Raw genomic sequence first — 23,071 nt, 5'->3', positions numbered from 1 at the left:
GTTATACAACTTTAATGTAAGGGTTTATGTATAGTGTAAAACAAAGTATGTTATACAACCTTAATGTAAGGGTTTATGTATAGTGTAAAACAAAGTATGTTATACAACCTTAATGTAAGGGTTTATGTATAATATAAAACAAAGTTTGTTATATAACTTAAATGAAGGATTTATGTATAGTGTAAAACAAAGTTTGTTATACAATTTTAATGTAAGGGTTTATGTATAGTGTAAAACAAAGTATGTTATACAACCTTAATGTAAGGGTTTATGTATAGTGCAAAACAAAGTATTTTATACAACTTTAATGTAAGGGTTTATGTATAGTGTAAAACAAAGTATGTTATACAACTTTAATGTAAGGGTTTATGTATAGTGTAAAACAAAGTATGTTATACAACCTTAATGTAAGGGTTTATGTATAATATAAAACAAAGTTTGTTATATAACTTAAATGTAAGGATTTATGTATAGTGTAAAACAAAGTTTGTTATACAATTTTAATGTAAGGGTTTATGTGTAGCGTAAAACAAAGTATGTTATACAACTTTAATGTAAGGGTTTATGTATAGTGTAAAACAAAGTATGTTATACAACCTTAATGTAAGGGTTTATGTATAGTGTAAAACAAAGTATGTTATACAACCTTAATGTAAGGGTTTATGTATAGTGTAAAACAAAGTATGTTATACAACCTTAATGTAAGGGTTTATGTATAGTATAAAACAAAGTATGTTATACAATTTTAATGTAAGGGTTTATGTTTAGTGTAAAACAAAGTTTGTTATACAATTTTAATGTAAGGGTTTATGTATAGTGCAAAACAAAGTTTGTTATACAATTTTAATGTAAGGGTTTATGTATAGTGTAAAACAAAGTATGTTATACAACTTTAATGTAAGGGTTTATGTATAGTGTAAAACAAAGTATGTTATACAATTTTAATGTAAGGGTTTATGTTTAGTGTAAAACAAAGTTTGTTATACAATTTTAATGTAAGGGTTTATGTATAGTGCAAAACAAAGTTTGTTATACAATTTTAATGTAAGGGTTTATGTATAGTGTAAAACAAAGTATGTTATACAACTTTAATGTAAGGGTTTATGTATAGTGTAAAACAAAGTATGTTATACAACCTTAATGTAAGGGTTTATGTATAATATAAAACAAAGTTTGTTATATAACTTAAATGTAAGGATTTATGTATAGTGTAAAACAAAGTTTGTTATACAATTTTAATGTAAGGGTTTATGTATAGTGTAAAACAAAGTATGTTATACAACCTTAATGTAAGGGTTTATGTATAGTGCAAAACAAAGTATGTTATACAACTTTAATGTAAGGGTTTATGTATAGTGTAAAACAAAGTATGTTATACAACTTTAATGTAAGGGTTTATGTATAGTGTAAAACAAAGTATGTTATACAACCTTAATGTAAGGGTTTATGTATAATATAAAACAAAGTTTGTTATATAACTTAAATGTAAGGATTTATGTATAGTGTAAAACAAAGTTTGTTATACAATTTTAATGTAAGGGTTTATGTGTAGCGTAAAACAAAGTATGTTATACAACTTTAATGTAAGGGTTTATGTATAGCGTAAAACAAAGTATGTTATACAACCTTAATGTAAGGGTTTATGTATAGTGTAAAACAAAGTATGTTATACAACCTTAATGTAAGGGTTTATGTATAGTGTAAAACAAAGTATGTTATACAACCTTAATGTAAGGGTTTATGTATAGTATAAAACAAAGTATGTTATACAATTTTAATGTAAGGGTTTATGTTTAGTGTAAAACAAAGTTTGTTATACAATTTTAATGTAAGGGTTTATGTATAGTGCAAAACAAAGTTTGTTATACAATTTTAATGTAAGGGTTTATGTATAGTGTAAAACAAAGTATGTTATACAACTTTAATGTAAGGGTTTATGTATAGTGTAAAACAAAGTATGTTATACAACCTTAATGTAAGGGTTTATGTATAGTGTAAAACAAAGTATGTTATACAACTTTAATGTAAGGGTTTATGTATAGTGTAAAACAAAGTATGTTATACAACTTTAATGTAAGGGTTTATGTATAGTGTAAAACAAAGTATGTTATACAACCTTAATGTAAGGGTTTATGTATAATATAAAACAAAGTTTGTTATATAACTTAAATGTAAGGATTTATGTATAGTGTAAAACAAAGTTTGTTATACAATTTTAATGTAAGGGTTTATGTATAGTGTAAAACAAAGTATGTTATACAACTTTAATGTAAGGGTTTATGTATAGTGTAAAACAAAGTATGTTGTACAACCTTAATGTAAGGGTTTATGTATAGTGTAAAACAAAGTATGTTATACAACCTTAATGTAAGGGTTTATGTATAGTATAAAACAAAGTATGTTATACAATTTTAATGTAAGGGTTTATGTTTAGTGTAAAACAAAGTATGTTATACAACCTTAATGTAAGGGTTTATGTATAGTGTAAAACAAAGTTTGTTGTACAATTTTAACGTAAGGGTTTATGTATAGTGTAAAACAAAGTTCGTTATACAATTTTAATGTAATGATTTATGTATAGTGTAAAACAAAGTTTGTTATACAATTTTGGACTTGTTTTGTAGAGAAGTTGCCTTATAAATATCAGATGTATTAGAAGTTCATGGCATAAAGAACAGCTTTAATAAAATAACAAGTCTTTAATGTGCAACAGATTTTATCTATTTATTGATCTAAAATAATATAAATGTAGGCTGTATTATAATAATTGTGTTTGTTACAGACAGTTTCGCATCAAATTAAAGTTCTTTGTTTTGCTGGATAGGGATCTTTGCAGCACATTTAGCAAACAGACACAAGTCAATGAACCAGCATCTTCACTAGCCAAGGTTCTAATATGATAACCCCATCTATACCAGCAGATATTTATTTCTGTGCTTCGGGTCGGTGAATTTCATTGGATGTGATGACAAGCCACTACATCCAATCTAAATTAAGTTGTTCAAATTTGAACACTGTTCCTCCATGATTGAGACAAGAAATGAACTGATAAATCAACAATTTTCCACTGCTGGTCTATATTTGCACAAATACCTTTCACTCATATATGCCTGTAATGGCTTCCCTCTGGTACAAAGTCATACTTTCGATGTTAAACTACAAAGTATCCTTTTTAAGTCAATTTCCTCCACTATTTTTGGCAGATGTACAATGCACCATTGTTACATGCTTTTGGTTAGTTGTCATTACATGCTAAGGGAGGCAGCAATGCATTATTTAAGTAAACATCAACTGTATATATGTTTTCCCTTCAAAGAGGAAATTAGAAATATAGAAATAGAAGTTGTATGTCCTGTAATCAATATTGTAGCTAATTTATGTTGCTTTCTACCAAATTTCATCAGAAAATTCATGTAAGATCCATGAAAAACAAGTGAAAAATTGAATTTGTGTATGGTATAATCTGAAGCAAACTGTAACTCAAGGGATGTATCCAGGTCTATTCGTAATTAAAAAAATTATCATTGTATCCAAGATTTCATCATACAGACATATACAAAAAAGCCTTTTTGTGTGGAAAGGGTTGCAGATTTTTGTATGTAGCCTATTTTCAAGGCTTCTATTTTATGACTTGAAACACTTGTAGTGTAAAAGTACATGAAAAGTTTTACTATCTGTATAAAATTCTAATAGTATTCAATCAGAATTTTAATCATTTTGTCTATTTTGAACTTTGCACACCTGTTTCTCCCTAATTTCACCACTCTTGCCTCTTCTGGCTAGAGAGAGGTACAGTGTACTTTCACCCAAATATTGCAGTCCAGGTTGGACCCTTGCTTATTATGATTCAATGCCAGTAAAAGCAGCATCAAGCCTTTATATGATTAAGATGATTCTGATAAGGAAAAAGGTAAAAGTAATGTTCCAATCTGGTAACACATGTTAAGGATATACAAATGGAATGTCAGAAAAAATGTTCTGTTGAGTAAGATTTACAAAGATTTGGTTGGGAAATTTCAAAATAAAAATCTTGGGGCCAACAAGGGAAACTGGGGATGCAAGTGAACTCAAGTAAAAATAGCAGAATCATCCCTTTAATTAGAAATGTACCAACTATGGAGGCAATTTTCAGTTCAGAACCACATGCTGTAGGTGTCATTGACAATGACTGCATTAAATATACAGTCCATTGATTACTTTGAAAGCAGCTGTTAGGGCACCAACAAGACTTAAGTAGATTTTAAAATCCTGATTTTTATGTAAAGGTATATAATTTTTAAGGTTTTTTTTTGTCCAGATTTAAAATGACTCTAAAAGATTTCTTTATGCCAACAATTAAGCATAGTAACCATTTTAATTCTGTAAATAAAAATGAGTTACATGCAAATCTTTATGAATGTCTGTAATTATACATGTTTCTAGTAATATCTCCTGTGCTTTGATTGAGGGTCATAGTCTAATTTCGATGTTATGGGATTCTCAAAATAGCAACAGCTTTTGGGTTTAAAAATTATGTTTTGTAAACCAAAATGTTTTTTATTTAGTTCTGTATGGGTTATAGGTTAACTGTCGTAGATGATTGTTGAAAAACTCATTTCACTGAGGAAAAATCCTAGAAAAGACATGGAAATTTTTGTTTTAAAAAAAAACGTGGGATTTTCAAAAGGTGCCATTAAATATTTGACAATTGTGGCACTGTTTCTTACTCTTGACTAGTGGTTACATGATGATTAAATAAATAACTGTAACCCAAAATCATACATAAAATGTTAATGTATCATCTCTAGCAGGATACAGTATTATTTTGTAAACAGAGTAAGAATGAATCACAGTTATTGTATAAATCCCAAATAAACATATCTTGTCCACTTCGAGCCAGTTTGAGCAGGTATACACTACCAGTATGTCAGGCAGTGAATAGCCTACATTCAGTTCTGATTTGCGACTATTGTTTGCTACCAGCTTATTCCCGTCTAGAGTAAGCAATAATCACCAATCCAAATTTAATTGATCCATTTTGAGTGAAAAGAAAGAGATTGAACACGTTTCTTTTTGACGTACATGTTGTCAAGTGCTTGAATGTCCTGTATTTAAGTACCAAGGGTGTGCCCTTACATGAATTAATGTCAGACAAAAGAGTAAGTTGCTAAATAGCTGCTTCAATAGGAGTACTATAACCATCAATGAAAACTGTCACCTACATTCAATGGTTCACTGGTTAATGGTTACCTTTGCATTAAGCTCAGGAGTTTCTCTAGGATATGGTTTGCATTTAGGTCATTTTCTAAGTGTGCCTACTGATTGACATAATTATTTAGATGTGTCAGTCATTGGGTCATTTTCTAAGTATGCCTACTGATTGACATAAGTACTTAGATGTGTCAGTCATTGGGTCACTTTCTAAGTGTGCCTACTGATTGACATAAGTATTTAGATGTGTCAGTCATTGGGTCATTATCTAAGTATGCCTACTGATTGACGTAAGTATTTAGATGTGTCAGTCATTGGGTCATTATCTGAGTGTGCCTACTGATTGATGTAAGTATTTAGATGTGTCAGTCATTGGCTCACAATGATGGTACTAAGTCAATCCTTTTTCTAAGTGTGCCTACTGATTGACATTAAGTATTTAGATGTGTCAGTCATTGGTTCACTATGATGGTACTAAGTCAATTTTACATCCATTAAGTTTTGAAAACACTATTATAATTACTTGCAGAAGATCTATATAGATTTTTAGACTTGTACTGCAGATTTCTTAGCATGTTAATTACATTTGTCAATTCAGAATTTTTCATGTCGATCTCAGATTGATTTTAGAGGGGATTATTTTAATTGGACCATTAATGAATTGTTCAGCAGACTGTTACAATCTCTGTGATGAGATGATTGATTGACAGGTACTGTCCCAGGCCAGTAGGGTGGGGGTGGATCACGTGGAATTGGGGGAGGGGACATCAGGTGGGAATCACGTAGGATTATCTGATTATATTTTAACCACAAAGTTTGATAGATGTTTAGATCCTTCAGTGCATTTGGAGCATATGTGTTGAAAAACTCAAGTCCTAGCTGGCATCCAGTTGTAAAATAAAGAAATACCCAAAAATTGTACATGCATACTTAGGTCAGTTTTTTAAGAATAGTCTACTTTTGCTTGGAGACTGAGCCAGTTAAAATGAAGGGCCCAATCAAATTTGGTATTTATGTACATGGAAGAGAAAAGTCTAGATAAAAAAAAAGGGATCTTGAAGAAGAAAGTGTCATTTACTTTGAAGTGTTTTCAAAGAAGGCTGTACTATGAATAGGTCTTGATATTTGTATTGATACAGAAAATTCTCAACCAGCCATAACACATAATCTGGTTTATTGACTTTTTCTTTGATAATACATAAGATATTAATCTGTAACCTATGTTCCTTTCAGGATAATTTACCAGAGAAGAGTGTTGGATGGAATCCCTGTGTAGAACCATGGGAAGGTTAACTCCACTTACTGTAGGACAAACTTGTAATTAACTGAAATATTCCTGAAAGTGCTTGAGAAGTGTAACTGTGTCAATTATGTAATATCCTCTATATGTATGTGTTGTGTAATTGAATATCCTCTATATGTATGTGTTGTGTAATTGAATATCCTCTATATGTATGTGTTGTGTAATTGTGTCAATTATGTAATATCCTCTATATGTATATGTTATGTAACTGTGAGAAAAAATGTTAATTAAGTATGAGGGCAGGTTTATGGCAATAAACATTTTTATCCTGCTGGTATGTAATGCAGAGGGTTATAACTTTATGTATGTCCATAAATATTTTCCTTTCAAGGTATTTCAACCAAATTTAGTACACAAATCAATCTAGGTGTACCTTTTCATAGTTAAAATATGCCATTTTTATGTTAGCATGGAAACAAAGTGTAGAATTAACAGGCCTTTTTGTACTAAGTAGAATAAATTTTGAAATTGATGCAAGATATGGTACTTTCAGTATGAGTTGTTAATCATCAATGTGACCAGGAACATGTATGTCACATCTCAATGACCATGGTTTTACAAGCCATTGATTGCTTCCACTGAATGATGTCACATCTCAATGACCATGGTTTTACAAGATATTGATTGCTTCCACTGAATGATGTCACATCTTAATGACCATGGTTTTACAAAATATTGATTGCTTCCACTGAATGATGCCAAATCTCAATGACTGTGGTTTTACCAGCCATTGATTGCTTCCACTGAATGATGCCAAATCTCAATGACTGTGGTTTTACCAGCCATTGATTGCTTCCACTGAATGATGCCAAATCTCAGTGAATGTGGTTTTACCAGCCATTGATTACTTCCACTGAATGATGCCAAATCTCAATGAATGTGGTCTTACCAGCCATTGATTGCTTCCACTGAATGATGCCAAATCTCAATGAATGTGGTTTTACCAGCCATTGATTGCTTCCACTGAATGATGCCAAATCTCAATGAATGTGGTTTTACCAGCCATTGATTTCTTCCACTGAATGATGCCAAATCTCAATGACTGTGGTTTTACCAGCCATTGATTGATTCCACTGAATGATGCCAAATCTCAATGACTGTGGTTTTACCAGCCATTGATTGCTTCCACTGAATGATGCCAAATCTCAATGACTGTGGTTGTACCAGCCATTGATTGTTTCCACTTATTGATGGCAAGTTCTGGACTGTTACCATTTAAAAAAAAAAATGAATTCTTACAAATTTGACAGGATAATATACAAAACATGTTAACTCTTGGGTTTCTCTCACTTAACATTAATTTTCAATTAGAGTTTTTTCTGCAATAATTGTGAAAATGTCACTGCATCAACTCATTTCTGGACCTAATTATACAGGTCATTTATTTTTATTAAATGGTTTTCTTTGACAAACACTGTGTATATCATGAAATGTGAATTCATTATTTTATTTTTCTTCTTCATAAATTAAATGTTAAACTCTGTATATGTTATGGGATCGTTACTTGGTTTTTGCATACAACTTTTTTGCCTTAGTTTGAATAACATTTAGTGTTACTGTATTTCTTGTAATTTTTTGTATATGAAACATTAATATTTGTTCCAAGTATGACAAAAGGTGTAAACAATCATCCTTTATGAAAGAGATTGTGTATATATATTAACATAACAATAGCTACATGGTCATCAGTATTGAGTTCATACACCATAATTATGTTAAAGCAGCATGTGCTAGAACTTTATGTTTGATTTTGTTTACATATATGTGTATTAGAAGAAGTTGGAAAATGGATAACCATGACACAGCCATTGATATTCACATTTTGTATTTGTGCCCCTTGTGATGCAAATAAAAGATGCCCTTATATGACAGAGTGATGGATTTCTTCATGCCTTTTGCACAATGTACCTTGCTTTTCCCATTAAACTGAAGGTTTTGTCAAAAATGAAAACAGTATGAAAATAGGAAATAAAAAGTATATAAAATACACACCATACTTTTTCAATTTGAAAGATATAAAGTAGAACCTGTCTCGAAAGACTACCCTTTCTGCCAAAAACCATGGTCCCGAGACAGGTTTTCTCTCATAACACTATGTAACGACTGAATATACACATTAAGAATCTCATCTCAAGACACGTTTTCTCTCATGACATTGGTCTTTTGACAACAGACTTTGCTGTAATTCTTATTTAAATATTTACAGTATTTATATCCATATAAACTACATTTAGAATTAATCCCTTGAATCATTATTAAATATTCTTTGTTGTTGTCTCTGTACAAAATAGTATCAACATCCCAAAGTTTACCTATATGATTGAGTGGCATTTGCTGACTCGTGATTACCATAGTTGTTACTTTAGAGTCCGAGATAACACTCTTCAGTCTGCAAGCACAGACTGGGTGTCACTCGGACTCTTCAGTCTGCAAGCACAGACTGGTTGTCACTGGTTTAGAAGCTTATAGGAGTAGAATGTAGTGTTACACTTTACCATATATATTAACATAACAAACATCATTTGATGAAACAAAGAAAGATGGAAAATATATATCAAGCAACACGTGCAAAACATTAATTCAATCTGTAAATTATTATTATTTTAATGGAAGGATCTAGATGAGAAGATTTAAATGCTAAAAGAGCCCCAAAGGTATTATAGTAATTTTAGTTTAATGTACATTCTGTTGAAAATACCTCTTTTACACACTGATTTTGGAGGGAAAACATCAAAGGCAGTGAGGATTGTGATCTGGACTACATCAAATGAAATGAGCACACAGTGACTAGTTAATTGGTATTTTTGACTCGGATATTGCCGATGATGAATTTGATGGTTTTAGCTCACTGGACTTTTTGAGAATTTCACTGCTTATAAAGTTTACCCATATACCAATGTTGCCTGTGTTTTTAATATTATGAAATATTACTGCATTCCTGGAAATGGACCAAAATAAATGCACAAAAAAGCAACATTTATGTTAGAAATTATTGTGGATTAGAGATATCGAAACAAAAAGAAAAGCTTTGTCAACTTTCCAGTAAGAATCTGTGCCTTCTGTTTGCTTCCCAATTCTTATGCAAGTAAAAATAATTTAATAAAACTTTTAATGTCCTTTGACATTTTTGATGTAATTTTATAAAACTTTTAATGTCCTTTGACATTTTTGATGTAATTTTATTATTTTTTCATCATCATCATCCTCAATGGCATGAAATTCCCCTTCATTTCATATACTTATATACATGAGGTAAAATGCATATTGCAGATAGAAAAATTGCATTGGAAATAAGTTATAAAGGTAAAATGTTAAACATGTTTTTTAATTTACTTTCAAATGACTTCTTTTAGAACTGAAAATTTTAATAATAAAAAAATGACTAAAGAAATTTTTGCTGCTTTTAAAAATTGTATATTTTTTAAAAACTTGTTCTGTAAAGTCAGATTAACCAACATCACTGTTTTTCTGAAGGTGAAAAAGAAATTTCCAGTTCCACGCAACTGTCTCTCTAAATGGACTTACACATGAAAAAGTCAATGTACTATAAAATTGGATTTTACAGATATGTCCATTCACCCTTCAGTGTCTTTTAAAGTGCATAAAGTTAGATTTTGGGATATGTCCATTGATCATTCAGTGTGTTTTAAAGTACTCTAATCTTTCATATGCCTATGATAATGTTTTTTTGAAGTGGAATTCAAATGCTTTTAAACAAATATGCAGTAAAGTGATAGTTGTTTAATAGTACATTTTCCCATCTTCAGCAAAATAATTAAAAAGCTTTATAGATTATTACATACATTTAATATGTAGAATAGTGTCATGGCAGAAACTTGTAACCAGACTGTACCATGGTATACAATAAAAACAGCATAATGTAAGAGCCTGGGATTGTATAAATTTTGCCAGAAAACTTGCAGGAACAATCGTCCAGAAACAGCTACTCAGATATGTAAGGTCTATTCTCATTATGTTACAGTTTAGTACAATAACAGCTGGGCATTTTTTTTAAATCACATTGATTTCCTGTGATAATCTGGGTAAGGATCAATAATTATTCCCTGGGATATATGGTGCATTCATCACACACATGTCACACAAGTGACCAATTCAGTCACTAGCAAAATGTGGAGTCCTAATTGAATTTGGTAAAGTTTGCTCAATTAAACAACAGTGGGACTATTATTCTATCACTCTACATCATATACTTAAGAGTCCTGTGCCTTTCAATAAAGTCCTGTGTCTTTCAGTAAAGAAAAACCTAACTTTTAAAGTAACATGGATGCACCAGAGTAGGTGGAACAATGTTCGTTTAGCCAAGAAGTGATTTGTGGCTACTCTAAAGCAGTGTTTTAAATTTACATTTTTGCTTAAGCTTTTCTGCCATCTTGATCACATTTAAAGATGATATATTTTTCTTACTTTAAATATTGTATGTTTTCTATTAAATTAGTTTCATTAATATTTTTTGTCTTCATATTAACATCCTCTTCAACCATGGTATTCATGATCATGTCAGTGAAATAAAAGTTACCAGAAAAATGTGTGTGTGTGTGTGTGTGTGTTTGTGTTACAACTCTCTCGTCTTGAAGCAAATAACAGAAAAGAGCGAAAACAAAGTAAAAGAAAAAGAGTAAAAACCAACAACTTCAGTAAAATTAAACAGTTCATTTATTTCCTAGAATACAAAGAGAAAATTTAAAACAAACTTACTTTATTGTGAATTAAATCCCAAATAGATTTTAAAGTTCTATCACAAATCCAAAAGTGCAGTGTTTTGATTGAATTACAGTGGTGTTCCAAATGAATTCCAACCTTGAATCTGCTCATGTACCAATAACCTGGAATTGGTGATGTGATAATAGTCTTGAGGAATCTCACTGATGTAATCTAGAATGGATTTATAGGAATTCACAATCATTCCAAAATAGTGATTAGTCCAAAAGTATCATTGACCAATTCCAATATTCTGACTATCATGTATCCTGAGATTAAGTCTGGTAAATTTACACAATGGAAAGGAACATGAACAAAGCTACATTTTACTCCCTAAATAAAGAAGAAGAATAATAAATGTGGCTTGATGCTTTAGTGCTAGATATCACTATAAACAGCCACTCTGCAGACATCATAGTGATATGACTGAAAAATTATTTAAGCTACATTAAAAATCTAAATCACACACACATCACCTTTTTTATTTGCATTTGCATTTGCATTTTCTTTCATTCTCTTTCTTCAACTGCATTTTCTCCTTTTTCTTTCTGCAATTGTATTTGGCTCTCTTCATTATCTTTCTGCAACTATTTGTCTTCATTCTCTTCATGAAGTTGAAGCTTTCTTAGTTCGATTTCCATTCTATTACTTTTATTTCATAACCTTATAGAGACTTACTAATCGGGGCCCCGAGTGGTCTAAAGCGCTCTCCGTTACGGATCACTGCCATTTCACCTCTGTCTGCGTGGGTTCGAGTCTTGGATTGGGCCAGTGTAGGTATGTGAGAAAGTTTGCCAGTAGCTTCTCGAGGGTTGGTGGTTCTTTCTGGAGATTTCCTGGGTTCTTCCACCATTAATACTGGCTGCCATGTATAGCCTATCGTGTGCTGAAAAAATGGTGTTAAACCCTACAACAACAACAACAACTTCCTAATCAAACCTCAAAGCACTCTTTATCCAAACAAAATTCTTCTCTATCAAATATTGGACCAAAATATTTTTCATTAAAGAAGCCTTCACCTCAGGAAATTCATATTGTCTGACCAGCTGGAACAATTCATACTTTTTCAAGGACTCTAACCCTCCTTGAGTAGGTTTAAAAAAAAAATTCTCCACTTTAGATGACATTGTAAAAGTTTCACTTTAGATTTCTCGATTATGTGAAATAATATCTTGGACTTTGAAACTTCTCAAACAAAGTGAATTTAAATTTCAAAAACTAAATTTTCTTAAATATTTTAGAGAAATTCAGATCCAGACACAAGCCTCCAATTCTGTTATGATTATATGGTCTGAAACTAAGTAACAGAAAAGAGGAAAAGCATCAAATTTTGTAAAATTCAACAAATAATTAATTGCCTTAGACTACAAAATTAAAATTTTAAAAGAACCTACAGTATTATGAAATAAATCCTAAACAGTCCTAAAAGTTTTATCACAAGTTGTGTTCCAAATAAATTGCTGTGTTGATGTACCTGTAATCTCAAACATGCTAATGTGCCAATGGCCTAGAGCATGGTAATGTGTTAACAGTCTTTTGATGTATCACAATAATATAATCCAAGACGATCTTGTCTGAATTCACATAATTCCAAATTAATGTTTTAGGCCAAGAATATTATTGAGCACTTTGTATTTCCAGGGAATAATTTAAATAAATAAATCCACCCAAATTAAAAACTGAACACACAAATAAGACTGACTCTGATGTTAAGGCAGGAATGAGCAATGTTTCAAGTAGGTAACATTATTAAAAAAATTAAAAATGTTTCAAGTAAGTAACATTATTAAAAAAATTAAAAATGTTTCAAGTAAGTAACATTATTAACAAAATTAAGACAATAATAGGTTTCTTCCTAAAATATTCAAAGTTGTCAATGAATTTAGGAATTTCCATTTGAAAAATTAATATCCTATATTCATTTTGAAGTAAACTTGTCTACCTATATTGTAAATGATCTGAATATTTATTCTATAATCTTAGAGAAATATTACCTATGTATTATGTTGTTTACAAAATAAATGTCACTGGTGAGGTACACCATTAACTTGATTTTGGATAATGGCGATGTACAAATTACAGATGTACACAACATGTAATCATTAAGAAAAGCCAACAAGCAACACAAATTAAAGATACGTAACAATTATTTCTTTGTCATGGTGTGTACTGTCTTCTAACACTGTAGAATTCCTATTTTCTAATGACTATAATTCATATTGTTATGAGTCTATGCTCATAAAAGAAGTAACAGACAAGAGTGAAAAGAAACAAACTTTGTAAAATTCAACAAATAATTTATTTCCCAAGAATACAATGTGAAAATGAAAAAAGAATTAAATCCCAAAATAATCCTAGAATTACAGACACAAGTCCTAATCAATTAAAGAACTGAGTAAGCTTATGTAGAAATCCAAATTAATTCCAATGCTGAAGTGTTGGTGATGTCTGTGATGATCTTTATAATGCTGATGTTACTTCCTCTGTCCCATGACACTTAATGATTTAACTCACCTAACTGAAAGGCAAAGTTTATGGTAAGGCCCTGCTTCTCTTGTGTGTTGTGCATTGTCAGCCCATGAATAATTGCTTATTACTGCTCATGAAAAATTCAATAATGAGCCAGGTCTATGCATAATAATATAATCTGCATCTGGATTGGCTGATCCTTCCTTTCATGAGGCCATATTGCAGAAGTTTTTGTTTATCAGACCTGGATTATATACTTGTAGAATTAAGATGTCAGAGGAACTCAATGATGAGTAACATGCATGCATACTACTGAGGTGACCTTGCATTGGCTGTGCTTTTTTAGATCCTAAATGCCATATTTCTAATATAATTTTGATCAAACTTGGAATATGTTATGTGTATCATGAAGATCTTGGACCAGTTAAATAATGAACAAACCTGATGAGGTGATTTTACCTCTGATTAGCTGTTATTACTCTAGAAACTATATTTTAATTTGAATCCAAGCTTGAAATATAGGCTTATATCGAAGCATATTATTGAGGTAGTCTTGAAGTTCAGACTTTTACTATCCAAGAAGCCCTATTTCGAGTCTGATTTTGATAAAACTTGGAATGTGGGCTTAAATCTTCAACATCTTGTATGTGCTTGATAATGAGCATCATCCACACATATTAATGAGGTTATCTTTCACCTGATTGCCTGAGATTATTATCACTCTGGAAGCCACAGTTTGATATAATACTGAATATATGCTTATATGAGCAAAGTTTAATAATGCGCAGGACTGATGCATATTAATGAGGTGATCTTGTATGAGATTGACTGAGCTTGTTACCGCTGTAGAGACCGTTTCTTTACAAACTTTGATCAGACTTTGTAAATAGGCTTAAATCACCCAGCTCTTGGATGAACTATTATGAGCTATATGCATGACAGGAGTTTGCATCTGATGGAATGAACTTGTCAATGCTTTAGTGATTCTCTTTTCCAAAGATAAATGGTTTTATATCATCAAGATAAAGGATGACTTAGATTATGAGTGATCGTATGAAAGAATTTGTATCAGGATATATAAAAAAATAGGTAAAAATCAGCATGCTATCAAGTTTGGAAGTTAATTGACCTTGGTAAAAACTCGCAATACAAGTTAAATGTTTCTTCTGGAAATTGTTACTTGTTAAGTTATATAGACCCACTTGGGCTTCATGTTTAAAATTATGTTTACTTTCATAACAAAATAACTGCATTTATTTCGAGTTTTATCATACATTAATTTGTGAGTTTATAGATCTACAACTGCTTAAATGCTAGGCCACCCAGTCAATTTCCCAAATAACCACTAAATATGCAAGAATTTTTCTTCTTATTGTTGGAAAAGTTAAAGACTTTAAATTTAATAAGAGAATGTACTTACTTACTTTATTTCTGTCACTAACAGGACAAGTAATGTACTGTTTCTCTAATAGATACATGTATTACAAAAAAGTCATTATCAACTGTGCTAGTTAATTTTAAGAAAAGGATTGTGTTGGAATTCTAGATAAAATTATTAACTGAAACCAGAGGAACCTTTGCATTTTTAATAACTTTTTTAGTTCTTAAATTTTCTTCCATTCATTTATGTGACTATTTAAACACCATATACCTTCATATTTTGTACCATGGTCTGCCTTTTTTCTTGATGTTATAAAGATCAAAGGTCAAGGTAAATGTAAACTGCCAAAAATATGTGTTTGTGGCACATATACACGTAATAAGGTCTTTTTATCTGATTAATTTAAAAATTGGAAAACCTGATTTCTACAATTTATTCAGTTTTCTGCCTCAACTTCCAGATATGCAAGTATTAGTAATATGCTCTATGATATTGGTTTCACCATAACGAAACAGTATATAATACACAATTTGTTTACATGTTTATGTATGGAATTGTTGTTTGTTTGTGTTGTCTGACTTGAAAAGGGATCAGTAAATCTTGAAAGCACTTGACCAGTTTGTCTTACATGCTGCACTGTGAATTGTCATATTTGTTTCCTGTATAATTTTAGTTGATAATAATTGATCTTCCAAAGCCCTTAGTTTTGGTACATTTGGATAGATTCTCTCTCTCTCTCTCTCTCTCTATATATATATATGTTTGTGTGTGTGATGCTTTGCACATTTTTAGATGATTAAAAAAAAACATGGGCATTGTTATCCCAAGAAATTCTAGGAAGACAAAGCACTCATTGGCAGAACATGGTTTCACCACATTTTCCCAATAGTCTGTTTGGGGGAGGGGGGGGTTTCAAATTAGTACATTCATGCAATGTACATAGTATGCAAATTTTTATATATTCCAACCACTATTGAACACATTAATTGAATCAATATAACACTAGGCTGAAGTCATATTGAATGCAATTCAACTTTTAATAAATTCAGTTACATATCTTTGTTCTTGTAAAATTTAATTACTTTTATAAATTGAATTATATTATGCTTCTGGAAAGTAATATCAGGTTTACTGAATGAAGGGAGAGTACTGAAGATTATTACAGGTCCCACTGGTGGTGCTCTACAGTTAGAATTTTAAAGAAAAAGAATTTCCCCGGCTTTTCTCATTGGTTATACTGGCTATTTAAAAATAACTCTGTACATCTTAGGTACTGTTCAAAGAACCTTTAATTTCCTTTATTTTGGTGTATGATTGATGGGTGTAATATGGGTTACAGAGTATACAGCTTGGCCTTATTCCAGATGTACACCCTTCAAAAAAATGCTAGCTCTACTTGGTCATTTTCACTTCCTGAACTTCTGAGGTAAATTGTATAAAAAAAGAGCAGATAACTTTTTTACATGTTATATATTTGGTAAGTCATTCATTGCACTTTCAAAAGCTAGTATTGTTTAGTCTGGCAAAATTCATTTTCCCTATTTGAATAGCTGCTATGGATAGTGTACTTTAGACTAATTCAGGCTGATTTTTAGCACAAGGGAGAAGTCATTTTAGTTAGCAGTGTGCTTAGATCATGTACAATTTCTAGACCAGCAAGTTGTTCTCCACCTTTTTTCTTTTTCTTTTTGACTGGTGGCGCCAGTCAAACAAAAAATAAAAAGGTGGAGAACAACTTGCTGGTCTAGTACAATTTCAAAAAGTACAATATCCAAAGAAATATCATCCACATTACATTAATGTAGCATATAGGTAAGCCAACATTCTCTCCATTGTGCATGTTTTAGATGCAAACAACTTCACCGTACATACGTCACTCTCTCAAAAATATATCATAACTGGTCATCTCCCCCATTATGGACTACCTCTCTATCATTGTAACAATCACCTCCCTTGATCTACGAGGGACCGACAATCATATTGATATCTCTTTTATTCACTAGGTATAATAAACAATATATTGCATCAAAACAATTTACTTTTTCAAACTAATATATGAATATAATACGTATATTTACCTATATACCATACTGTAATAGTTTTCATGTTGTTTGATTAATGGATCCCCCGTGAAAATAACCAAGTTACTGTTCCCCATTTACAAGAAAATGTTCGGTCCCTTAGCGTCGCTCGTGTCGTTAACATTCGGAAGTGTCAGTGGTTCATTGGTGCAGAAATTTTCTGGAAAGATTTATGCTTTTTTCTAGGTGTCAGTAGGCTGCAAATCAACAAAGGTACACATCTGTCGACATCGATACAGATGCCAATCTATTTTCAAGACTGGTTATATAGGCTATGACCTCGACCCACATAACTCATTAGCCTCGATTTCGTTAGTCCTACTGTAAGTACATGTAAGACCTTGACGCTGATATTTATGTTTTGGGCGTAGCACTAAAATAAAACCAACATATGCTATGCCTTACATTGTAGGACTACGATGTCGTAGCCTCAACATGATTTTTCCACGAGGTAGGAGTAAGGGTACTAATATTAGTATTAGACCCGCAGGGACTTGTATCGTTGCTAAAAATTGACTTGTCATACATGTACTATATAGTTATTATATAGTACATGTATGACAGGTCAATTGCAAGCAATGATACAAGCCCCTGTGCCTCGACCTAGTCTTACAATGTAAGACGGGCCACGTTATTTATGTTTTAGTTACGCCCAAAACAAACATCAAGGACGTGGTTTTGTAGGACTAAACGTCGACCTTGATATTATGTTTTGGGCGTCAAGTAGAACTATAACATAAATAACATGTGATACGTATTTCATTGTAAGACTAAGGCTATTTCACTTTTTTTTTTCTCGTGACAAAAATGTATCTACACCGTTTCTGCTTTCACAACATTCATAGTTAAAAATTTGGGTTGGATCTTGAGCCCCATTTCCATTTAAAAAGATTTAATAAAAACGACATCAACTTTTTCAGTTTAGGACCAATATATTTGTATAATTCATAAAAGATAACCTTCATTGTCACCACCAAAGGTCTAAAAGTAAGACTTTATTCTGAACTGCTCCCAATTGTCGGATTGTAAATGCTCCATGTAATGTTTTTCTTTTCTTAATTTTTTCCCCAGAGATGTATGAACACTGAATATTTGTTTTGTTATCAAATATTGAAATTGATATAAGTGCAAACCTGGACCAACAAGTTGTTCTTCACCTTCAGGGCCTCCTTTGGAAATATTTTTTTTTGTGCCATGAAATTTGCCAAATTAAAAAATTTGGAGCCATTTTTCAGTCATAGGAGCCATTTTATGCCATGATGCAGGGACTTGTGATTTGGATTTGGATTTTTAATGTAGCTTTAATTATTTTTCAGTCATATCGCTATGATGTCTGCAATGTGGCAGTTTATAGTGATGTCTAGCACTGGGGCATCATGCCGCAGACATGTAGCATGATGTCCCACCCAGTCACATTATCCTGACACCAGGCCGACCAGTCCTAACACTAACCTCTTAATGCTGAGCATCAAGCGAGGCAGCTGTTAGTACCATTTTTGTAAGTCTTTAGTATGACTCAGCCGGGGATCGAACCCACGACCTCCCGTATCTGAGGCGGATGCTCTAACCACTAGGCCACCGGAGCGGTGATGCAGGGACTTAAATATATACATAATATTGTGATGGCCCTGTTTTTAATCAATATAAACATGACAATAAAACAATTTTTGCATCTTTTTATTACATTTAAAAACACAAGAATAATTATTAATAAATATAACAATACCATTATGTACACACAAAGTTCAATGTATAGCATATGAAAAGCAAGAATGAATAAGAAAGTTTTTTTTTTAAAACTGATAACATAAAATACTGCTTAGTCTTTATGAACAATGTCGCTGACACTTCATCAATATCTGCCTCATTTTTTTTCCAGACCATTTCTTAAATGCATTCCTGAAATGAAAATTCTCAATAATGAGCCCATCAGTAGAAATTCTCATTAAATATTTCAGAGTATAGGACAAGTCACATGGGTCATGTAGGTGTTCAACACCGACTATGTCAGTAATGGGTGTCATTTTTTAGAATTTGATTCTACATTCCCTTAAGAGGCAAGTATTCACTTAATTTGGATTCGTATACATCCATATGCCTTTGAAAGGTCATTATTTAGATGCCCCGAGAGGTGCTTAACGGTAAAATCAATGGTAAAGTATGTGGACATTTTTGGACAAAATGAACCTAAAGGTGTGTACAATCTGGATTGAATGTCATGCACTGTGATGTCATAATGAAAGATACGCATATTGATAAATTTGTACTACCCTCAATTGTGATGATTCCACTCAATGGGCTCCAAATGCGAAGCCTGCTCCTTTTATTTTAACATGACCTGTTGTGGACAATCATCAGAACAAACTTGTTAGTCTTGGTACACCATGATATTAGCAAACAGGAATATAAAATACTCCCTCCCCATTTAGTCTATCTATATAAAAATTTTGTGACCATTTAGTTTAAGGATTTCATTTATTAAAAATTTATCTTTACACTAATGCAATTTAACAGAATGTTAACTTCTTTACCTTCTTCTATGTTTATATTTATTTGGAAGGGTTAATGTTCTTAAAATTTTGAACTATAACATCTTTAAAAAAATTTATTAACTGGCACTTATAGCCTAGATCAGCAAGTTGTTCTCCACCTTTTTATTTTCTGTCAGTGGCCAAGGCTTGTAAAAGCTGTAAATTATTTAGTGTGTTTCATAAATTTAATGTTAAATCATTTCCCATTTGAGATCCAATGTTTCCATATTTCACACTCCACAAAATTTAGTTACCCTCTTTTTAAATTAAGTTTATTTCACAAGCTCAGATGAAAACTAGATGATTTGTATGCATACATTAATAAACTATAACTTTATAACAAAAGAGAGCTACTGTCTGAGGGCATGCATCTTCATGAGTTATAGACACTCATAAAAGTAGGTCACTGTGACCGATATTTCATGTTTCTCTGGCTTAGGTTGAGTCCCAAGCATTGTTCGTGCCAGAATCATGCATAAATATTATTATAACATGACTGGTACATGTTACATGAAGTGTGTGCATATTTTTTATATGTTAACATGTTAAAATATCACTTTATCAGAATGTTGTTGCTCCAGGTAAGCCTTTGACCTTCACATTCTCATTACAGACTGGCTGTGACCATGGGAATTTTCCTAGCCCAAGCGTCAGAGACCTTTTTTTTATATTACTGTAGCTAATTTGGTGTACCATTTTTCCCAGTTGATTGCCCAGGGGGCATTAGGATAAAGGTTACATGTATTAGAACATGGCTTATTTAGCACACAAGGGCTATGTAGAAATTAAATTAAGTGTATCAGTCAGTGAATAGAGAGCTAGGGGTGGAGTTGCCAAACCTATTACTTGCACCCCATCCACATGACAAGCATGGTTTAAATGTCAGCCCACACACAGCAGAAGTAAATAAATGCATCATTTGCAACGATGTCAACAAATGCTGGTCTCCCAACTGACAAAAAGTTATCCAACCACAGCATTCCTCCAAATCAAATAATACAAATATCCTGGGTCACAAATGCCTTAAATCTGGATTTACTATACTTGGTAACATCATTATCACAATTTCTGCATCCATTTATCATCTCTGCACATGAATATCCAATAACTAGATTGCTACTTTTTTCTGCCATATAAAATACTGCATATAGTGGAATCAGTACACATTACTTTAGAATCAATGTCCATTATAGTGGAGCCAGTGTCCATTATAGTGGAATCAATGTCCATTATAGTGGAATCAATGCACATTAAGTGGAAATTACTGGAGCAGTTTCATAGAAATCTTTGTATCAGGCACATTTAACCTGACCCTGGTGAACTATGTGACATTGTATAGGAATTTCCATCAGTGATCTAGTGTTGAAACATGATGTCTGTACCAGATATTCTGTTGATTGAAAGGACATTTTCTCTTTGAATTATAATTTGTACAAATCTATTCTTAAATGTTAATGGTTATCAAATTTGCCATTATTGATTCAACTTAATGTCTGCAACCATTTTTACATGCAAGAATTGAAATGTGTATCATCTCAGTCTGAATGCTGAAATGCATCTATTGTTCTGTCCAAATTATTTCCGCTTGAATAATAACTATGCAGTAACGATTGGGATACTTAATTTATAAACTTGTTGATTAATTCCATCCTTTGCTAACTAATGCTTGCAAAATCTTGAAATTATTCAACAACTTTCATAAATTCAATAATAAATCTTATCCATTTGAGATTCAGTATGTTCCAGACCCTAACAACAAAAGGTCAGTGTGACCTACATTTCATGTTTTACTTGATTATGTCTGTATTTAACTCAAACAAGATCAGTAATATACTCCTATACCTGGAATCATGACACTTGGTGAGAGGATGCATCCGAGTGTGTACTGTGGTATACATTTAACATTGCAGTTTGTTGTTTTTATAGTTCATTAATTAATTATTAAAATCGATGATATAAATCTTTCTTAGTACCACACCCATGCAAAACAAAACATCACTGACATAATTTTAAAATTTTAGGTCAAGTATTTGCTTTAGTTAATGACCACATTGGTTTCTCTGCATGATATTATAATCCTGTCCTGTAAAGAGTTCATGACCACATTGGTCTCTCTGCATGATATTATAATCCTGTCATGTAAAGAATTCATGACCACATTGGTCTCTCTGCATGATATTATAATCCTGTCATGTAAAGAATTCATGACCACATTGGTCTCTCTGCATGATATTATAATCCTGTCATGTAAAGAATTCATGACCACATTGGTCTCTCTGCATGATATTATAATCCTGTCATGTAAAGAATTCATGACCACATTGGTCTCTCTGCATGATATTATAATCCTGTCATAAAGAATTCACGACCACATTGGTTTCTCTGCATGATATTATAATCCTGTCCTGTAAAGAGTTCATGATCACATTGGTCTCTCAGCATGATATTATAATCCTGTCCTGTAAAGAGTTCATGACCACATTGGTCTCTCTGCATGATATTATAATCCTGTCATGTAAAGAATTCATGACCACATTGGTCTCTCTGCATGATATTATAATCCTGTCATGTAAAGAATTCATGACCACATTGGTCTCTCTGCATGATATTATAATCCTGTCCTGTAAAGAGTTCATGACCACATTGGTCTCTCTGCATGATATTATAATCCTGTCCTGTAAAGAGTTCATGACCACATTGGTCTCTCTGCATGATATTATAATACTGTCATGTAAAGAATTCATGACCACATTGGTCTCTCTGCATGATATTATAATCCTTTCCTGTAAAGAGTTCATGACCACATTGGTCTCTCTACATGATATTATAATCCTGTCATGTAAAGAGTTCATGACCACATTGGTCTCTCTGCGTGATATTATAATCCTGTCATGTAAAGAGTTCATGATCACATTGGTCTCTCTGCGTGATATTATAATCCTGTCATGTAAAGAGTTCATGATCACATTGGTCTCTCTGCGTGATATTATAATCCTGTCATGTAAAGAGTTCATGACCACATTGGTTTCTCTGCATGATATTATAATCCTGTCATGTAAAGAATTCATGACCACATTGGTCTCTCTGCATGATATTATAATCCTGTCATGTAAAGAATTCATGACCACATTTGTTTCTCTGCATGATATTATAATCCTGTCCTGTAAAGAGTTCATGACCACATTGGTCTCTCTGCATGACATTATAATCCTGTCCTGTAAAGAGTTCATGACCACATTGGTCTCTCTGCATGACATTATAATCCTGTCATGTAAAGAGTTCATGACCACATTGGTTTCTCTGCATGACATTATAATCCTGTCCTGTAAAGAGTTCATGACCACATTGGTCTCTCTGCATGATATTATAATCCTGTCATGTAAAGAATTCATGACCA

The 23,071-nt window shown here is 32.0% G+C and overlaps 2 protein-coding genes across 5 annotated transcripts in view; both read left to right on the top strand.

The window, feature by feature from the left end:
* Positions 1-8,359, top strand: part of LOC149789499 (uncharacterized) — a 39,191-nt gene extending 30,832 nt beyond the window's left edge. For both annotated transcript variants that reach the window (XM_089971525.1, XM_089971526.1), the window contains exon 7: positions 6,424-8,359. In XM_089971525.1, the coding sequence (XP_089827651.1) occupies positions 6,424-6,483 (60 nt within the window). In that variant the 3' untranslated portion in view covers positions 6,484-8,359. The remainder of the gene's footprint in view (positions 1-6,423) is intronic.
* An 8,884-nt stretch (positions 8,360-17,243) lies between these two features.
* The window catches only part of LOC149789498 (uncharacterized), a 59,074-nt gene continuing 53,246 nt past the window's right edge, over positions 17,244-23,071 (top strand). The window contains exon 1 of one of the 3 annotated variants that reach the window (XM_089971522.1): positions 17,244-17,356. The gene's annotated coding sequence lies outside the window, so the exon portion shown is untranslated. The other 2 variants (XM_089971524.1, XM_089971523.1) reach the window with 2 other exon arrangements.

Source organism: Sinohyriopsis cumingii, chromosome 10 (genome assembly GCF_028554795.1).
Source record: "Sinohyriopsis cumingii isolate HCF-2022 chromosome 10, ASM2855479v2, whole genome shotgun sequence".
Lineage (NCBI taxonomy): Eukaryota > Metazoa > Mollusca > Bivalvia > Unionida > Unionidae > Sinohyriopsis > Sinohyriopsis cumingii.
Note: the sequence above shows the minus strand (reverse complement) of the source record. Positions and strands in the feature narration are given on the sequence as shown.